Source organism: Echinops telfairi, unplaced genomic scaffold (assembly GCF_000313985.2).
Source record: "Echinops telfairi isolate 266 unplaced genomic scaffold, ASM31398v2 ScPeMD7_18;HRSCAF=68, whole genome shotgun sequence".
NCBI lineage: Eukaryota > Metazoa > Chordata > Mammalia > Afrosoricida > Tenrecidae > Echinops > Echinops telfairi.
The window spans coordinates 47,975,284-47,982,240 of NW_022103915.1; the positions used below are offsets into that span (position 1 = coordinate 47,975,284).

The 6,957-nt window shown below is 36.5% G+C and overlaps 1 protein-coding gene across 1 annotated transcript in view; it reads right to left on the reverse strand.

The window, feature by feature from the left end:
* The window catches only part of ARID4A (AT-rich interaction domain 4A), a 75,824-nt gene that overhangs the window by 52,952 nt on the left and 15,915 nt on the right, over window positions 1-6,957 (reverse strand). Inside the window, exons 6-7 of the mRNA XM_004698985.2 lie at window positions 5,961-6,040; window positions 5,777-5,871 (exon numbers count right to left, since the gene is read on the reverse strand). Coding sequence (XP_004699042.1) covers window positions 5,777-5,871; window positions 5,961-6,040 — 175 coding nt within the window. The remainder of the gene's footprint in view (window positions 1-5,776; window positions 5,872-5,960; window positions 6,041-6,957) is intronic.

Genomic DNA, 6,957 nt, shown 5'->3' on the forward strand with positions numbered 1-6,957 from the left:
TATCCTCATTCACAAATGACATTTTCTATACACAGAAAATCCCAGAGACTCCACAAAAAGAACTACTGAACTTAATAAAAGGATTCGGCAAAGTGGCCGGGGGTGTGAGACCAACACACACACACAAATCAAATGAGTTCCTCTATATCGGCAAGGGAATTTTGAGGAGGAAATGAGGAAAACAGTACCATTTACAATAGCATCAAAAGGATAAATACCCAGGAATAAACCTAAACAGGAAAATAAAAGACTTAGAGAAATTATAAGACAATACTGCCAAGAAAGCATTTCACGATCACGAAAACGTCAATACTACCAAAAAGCACCACCACCTGACAGTTTTTGTACTGTGGCAGCTTGTGTGTTCTTGTGATGCTGGAAGCTACGTCACTGGCACTGGTATTTCAAATACCAACAGTTATTTGATATCACCGCTGACCTCAAATGGATCTTGGCTGAAAACAAAGAATACCCAGAAGATGATTACTTGTGTTTTATTTGCTATGCAAAGGTATTCAACTGTGTGGACTATAACAAACTATGGAAACCCTTTAGAACAATGAGAATTCCAGAGCACTTATTTGTGTAATCAAGAGGCAGTTTACACAACAAGGGAATACCTGCACAGTTTAAAGCCAGGAAAGGTGTGTATCAGGGTTGTATCCTCTCATTATACTTATTCAATCTGTATGATGAGCAAATAGTCAGTATAGCTGGATTGTATGGAGGAGAATTTGGCATCAAGATTGGAGGAAGACTTACCAACAACCTGCAAAATGCAGATGACACACCTTGCTTGCTGAAAGTGAGGAGGACTTGAAGCATGTGCTGCAAGATCAAGGACTGCAGCCTTAAATATAAATTACTACGTAATGTAATGAAAAGAAAAAACAATATTCTCACAACTAGACCAATAGGTGACATCATGCTAAATGGGAGAAAAGGTAGAAGTTGTCGAGGATTTTGTCTTGCTTGGACCCACAATCAATGCTCACACACAGCAGTCAAGAGATTAAATGGTGTACTTTATCACATAAATCTGCTGCACAAGACCTCTTTGAAATGTTGAAAAGCAAGGATGGTTAATTTGAGGACTAAGGTATGCCTGACCCAAGCCACGATATTTTCAATCACCTCTAAACCAAAGGATAATAGATGCACTTACATTATAGTACTAACAAAGAATATTTAAAATACCACGGTCTGCTAAAAGAACAGATAAATCTGTCTTGGAAAAAGTACAGCTAGAATGCTCCATAGAAGCAAGGATGGCAAGACCCCATCTCAGAGACTCTGGAGATATACAAGGCACAGTCCTGGAGAGGGACATCATGCTTGATAATGTAGAGGGAAGCAAAGAGGAAAAAGACCCTCAATACAGACTGACATGGTGGCTGCACCAGTGGGGTCAAGCATAGCAGTGTTTCGTTTTGTTATATGTAAGATTGCTGTGAGTCAGAACTGCCTCCATGACACCGAACCACCACTGCTTTATAGGGAGAGGCAGGAGACCACAAAAAGTTAAAGCAACACTGAAGCACAAATAGGGGCTTCAAAAACTTCCCAATGTCAAATAGTACTATAGAGCCACAGATCCAAAACAGACTGGCACTCATTCAATGACAGATACATAGAAAAGGGAATAAAAGTAAAAATCCAAAAGTAAATGTATCCATCTACAGGCAGCTGATTCTTGAGTCCATTCAGTGAGAAAGAACAATCTGTTTACTCTCAGATGTAGCAAAATCAAACAGTATTCTCATACTATGGACAAAAACTAACTCAAAGTGGATCAAAGGCCTCAATGTAAAAGCTGTAAAGTTCCTGGAAGCTAACATATGGTTCAAAACTAAAATATGTATGAACAGCAAAGGATAAATTAGATAATGGCAATTCCTAAAAATTATGTACTTGGGCTCATTAGAAGACTTCACCAAGAAACTGAAAAATAAATCTTTAGCAACAATGTAACTAGTGAAGGTTTAATTTCTAAAATGTATAGAAAATTCCAAAAAAAGGGGAGAAAATTCCAAAACCAAAAAGACAACCAATTTAATTTTTAAAAAATAGTGAAAAACCATGAACAGATACTTGACTAAAGAGGACATTACAGTGGCCAACAAGTCAGGAATAAACATACCATTTCACCCCTAACAAAAGAAGGCAGTGATCATCAAATACAATGGAGCTTCAAAAATTTGTGGGAAAACTTCATTATCATTTAATTCTATTTGTCACGTACTTTTTGAAGATCCTTCACAGAAGTACCTTATGATCCATCAACTTATTCTTGGGCATATGTACTAGAGATCAAAGAACAGTGACACAAATAGACATATACACATCCATGTTCAACTGCTTCATTCAGAAAACAAAAGATGAAAACAACTACAGTGCCCATAAACAATGAATGGAGGAGTGAATGCATAGTGATAATAACTGATACAAGGGTTTATAGGGGAGAGGTAGGTGTCAGGGCTAAGTGACAGGGAGGGAAAGGGGATTTAGAGAGTAAACAATGAAGGCTGAAAGGGGGAGGGAGCGCCACAACTGATTCTGATCGTACAACTTTTTTTAAAGGCGATTTAACCATGGGGTGGGGGGGGAGAAGAGGGTATTGGAGGGGGGAAGGTTCTAAAACTGATGTAATAACAATGGTAAACAATTGTACAATTCATCTTCATATGATTGAATGACTGAACTAATAATATGTAAATCACGTGCCAGTAAAACTATTGGGGAAAAAAAGAAAACAATGAATGGAAAAGAAAACCATTATACAAACATATATGGAATACTACACAACTTCAAAAATTAAGTTAGAAGCATCTTATAACATGTATGAAACTGGAGGACATTATAGGCTGCATGCGTGAAATAAGTTAACCACAAAAATGCAAATTTTGCAAGGTCGCACTATCACACGAAACAAGAAAAGATACTCAGAAAACATACTTCTTTGACAAGGACCAGAAAAAATTGGAAGAAGGGGAGAAAAGCACTTTCTAGACAGTTGACACTTGTTATTTTTGGTGACAGAGAAGACAAAGTAAAATATATGATAAATCAGCACAAAATAATCAAAGTGAATAAAGATACTAAGAACTACATAGAAAATGGGAGACTGTGAAAAATGCTATTAAAAGGTAATTTTCCAAAATGGTTAAAAATAACCCAAAATAGATGTATGGTTATGTGGATAGATAGGGATGCATATGAGTCTAGAAAGGCATACCAAGTAAATACCCATGAACCTACAAATGTACCTGCTGGCATATTTATGCACATGATTGTGTGCACTATATCCTAGAGACCAGACCTTACAGGGGGTACACTTATGGAGGCTTCCTGCACATATCCAAACCATTCATGGCATTAGTTTATTGGGTTAGAAGGCTTGGGAACTTAGTCTCAGGTAACTATGTCAATTGGCATAATAGTTGACAGAGATAATGTTCTATATCCTACTTTGGTGAGTGGCCTCGAGTCTTACATGCTTGCAAGGCGTAAGTAACCTAAGAGGCAGCTGTTGGTCTCTACGAGTACAAAGTGAGAGAAAATGAACGCTGTCAAAGGCGCACAGAATCCCTGGGATTAACAGCCCACATAAACCACAGCCTTTTTTAACTTCAAACCGCAAGAATTAGATAATGCCCAGTTATCTGATGGGGACACAACAGAAGGCCCCTGACAGAATCAGAGAAAAATGTAGGCCCGAACTCCTTAAATTCCTAAGAAAAAAGGCCAGACCAATAGAGACTAGAGAAACCTCAAGACTATCTTTCTAAGACGACCACTGAACTTGATTTTGATGCCATATCTGTAGGGCACCTTTTAGCCAAATAAAAACATCACCACCCTTGAGTGTGCTCTCTCTTAAGCATCCAAATGACACCGAAAGCAAAGATGAGAAGTGAGAAGGGGAAAGGAAGACAGAACAATCAAAATCGAATGAACAAAATGGCAATAACCAAAACGCTGACATGTAAAATGTGTAACAGAATTTGTATAAAAACGGTTAATGGGGAAACGAATTTACTACATCAGTTTTCATCTAAAACAATATTATTTAAAGAACTGTATATCCAAAATGATAAGGTTCTCTTGCAGCTGAAAGATAACTAATGTACAAGGGATAAAAATTTTAAAAATAATTTTTCTACTTTCAGAGTTAATCGACTCATGCAATATAATCAACAGATGCTAAATTATTGTGTAAACGTTTGATGGAGAAGAACATATTTAAATAATCACAAAGTAACCATACAGATTACTTATAAATTATTAAGGGAAAATAATTACAACTTTAAGAGAAATTTGACATGTACCAGGTGACCAGAGCGACAGTCACCAACTCTGAGGCAAATGATAACATGTGTCCCTTGATAAGATCACACTGAAAAAGTCGTAACATTGCTTATGAAATATGACTACTAAAAATGTACAGTCTATATCAAAAAAGGAAATAACTGGACAAATTTATACTGGAGGAAGGAAACCCATCAGGTTAATTCTAACTGTTAGTGACTCTAAAGGGCAGAGCTAAAGGTTTCCAGTGCTACATGGGAGCAGATGCCAGCTGCTCCATTAGTGGTTCACACCACTAATCTTCTGGTTAGCAATTAAGCACTTAACCAGTGCACAACCAAGGCTGTTGTCCACAAAACCACTGAATTGTATTCTTTAAAAAATAAATAAATAAATAAATCTCTAACTTCATGAAAGATTTAAAAAAAGGTAAGGAATTATTCCAGGATAAAGGACGATTAAGAATTACATAAACTTTGTCCTCACCCCCAGCCAGTCCTGGGGTTTGGGGGCTTGGCTCAATGGGAGTCCCTCTGGGACATGGGGGTTCAGTGAATGGTGTGACCCTTTGCAGGGCATGCCCACACAGTGGGGTGTGCTGGGCCCCTCTAGGGTTTCCCGTAGGGGCTCCAATAAATTTCTTCACTTTTGCAAAAAAAAAAAATTACATAAACTAAATGTTAATACATGATCATGAATTGAATTCAAGACTTGGGTATTATTGGAACTGGAAAATTTTGAAATATTGATAAACTTAGGTAACAATAGTCTATAAATGTTCAGTTTATGGAATTTGATAATGTATGGTTATATAAAAGAACACTCTTTTTCCTAGGTATTTATGTACAGAAAGTGTGATTATACATTCATCTTAATTAGCTCAGCAACATAAAATTATTAAAAAATCTAAACCGAAACCACCCACTGTCGCCCAGTCAGTTATTGCGACTCGACAGGACAGAGAACTGCTCTGTAGGGTTTGAAATTGTGACTCTTTATGGGATCAGACAGTCTCATCTTTTTCCTGCATGAAATCAAAACTAGTCAAAAGATGTATGTACACATAAGTAGAGGATGAGAAAGCAAATATGGCAAAAATGTTAACAACTGGTCAAGAGAATATGGGCGTTCACTAGACTAGTCTTGCAGTTTTTACATGAAAACGTTTTTATAACAAAAAAAGAAAAAATACATATAATCACCTAAAAACAGGGAACCAATCATGGCAATGAAGGAATTTGGCACAGCCGCTGAAAAGAAAAAAGTGTTTACAAAACAGCTGCGATAATTCTTGGAAAAATAAATGAGAATAATTTAAGTCTAGATCTGTTCAAATAAAAGATCTAACATGAAAATACATGTTGCTACAGAAAGGTTAGCCTTGTAAATTTAGCCTTCTTAAAAAAGCCACTTGTTTAATACTGCAGTAATTTTAAAGTTATTAATACATGTGGGGGGGGAAACTCACACAGGAAGGGAAGATCTTCGTCCTCTGTTTGTCTTTTTTGCAATAACTGGAGTTCCAAAATGTTCTGGATTTGTTAATGGAAGCTGGTCAAGCGTCTGGATAAGAAACAGATGAATTGAGTCTCCATTGCGCTTATTGGCCAGTACCTCTTGTTCATCCCAAAGGCCCATTCATGTTACCTCACCTCACTCTCTGCAAAATGTCTCTCCCCTTTCAGGCAAAGTGAGGTACGCCTTAGTGTTCGCTCATCGCCATCATCAAACACTATAAGCAAAAGACATTGGAAAATGTATGCACATAAATTAATTAAATGCAAATGCAAAAAAAGCTATTATCATTTAGAATATGTAAAAAATATTAATAATAATCTTTCAAAATGTGTGAAATCACATTTCATTCCGATGATAAACAAACACAACTCCAAAGGCTACCCCTAACTGTGTCTCTGCTCTTTCCATTTTTATGAGGTAACTTTCTTAACCAATAGCAACCTAGTCATTAAAAGTAAATTACTTTCAATCCTAAAGTAACAAAATAAAACTTCTTTTAAAAAAAGAATTATGACTTTTTCCTCAATAGTAAAACTTTACTAAACTTCGACACTGTTGGCCTGTTCTACTGCTTCTACATACTAACATACTAACCTAAATTAGAAGTGCTGGCTATCAAATTCTAAAATTACAACCACTAAAAATATATAGTTTAGAAATAAAGATCGCACCAAAGGAATACCAGAAATACATGAAAACCAAAGAAAAACTCAAAAAAATAGCAATTGCATGGAAGCTTTATTTACCTTTAGCTGTACTTAAAAAAATTCATACTACTTGGAAGTTATGCTTAAATTTTCTGGACAACTGAAGACTTGACAGTTACTAGTATTTCCCAAATGATGGACAGCCATCGAGTCGTTTCACACTCAGAGCAACCCTTCATAAGGTTCTGAGACTCTGAAGTCTCTAAGCATACAAGTACATTTCCCTGGTTGATTAACATGATATTTATAGGTTAAAGTTTCAGCCATGAACTCAGATTTTAGAACCTAGTATTTCAAAGGTTATTAACATGAGAATGCTCCTGGAAGAGAGCCCCAAATTATGGGGAAACCAAATTAAGATGTCAGGTACCTTATTTCAGGTATGGACAAGCATACACAGAAGGCATTCCAAACAAACCCCAAA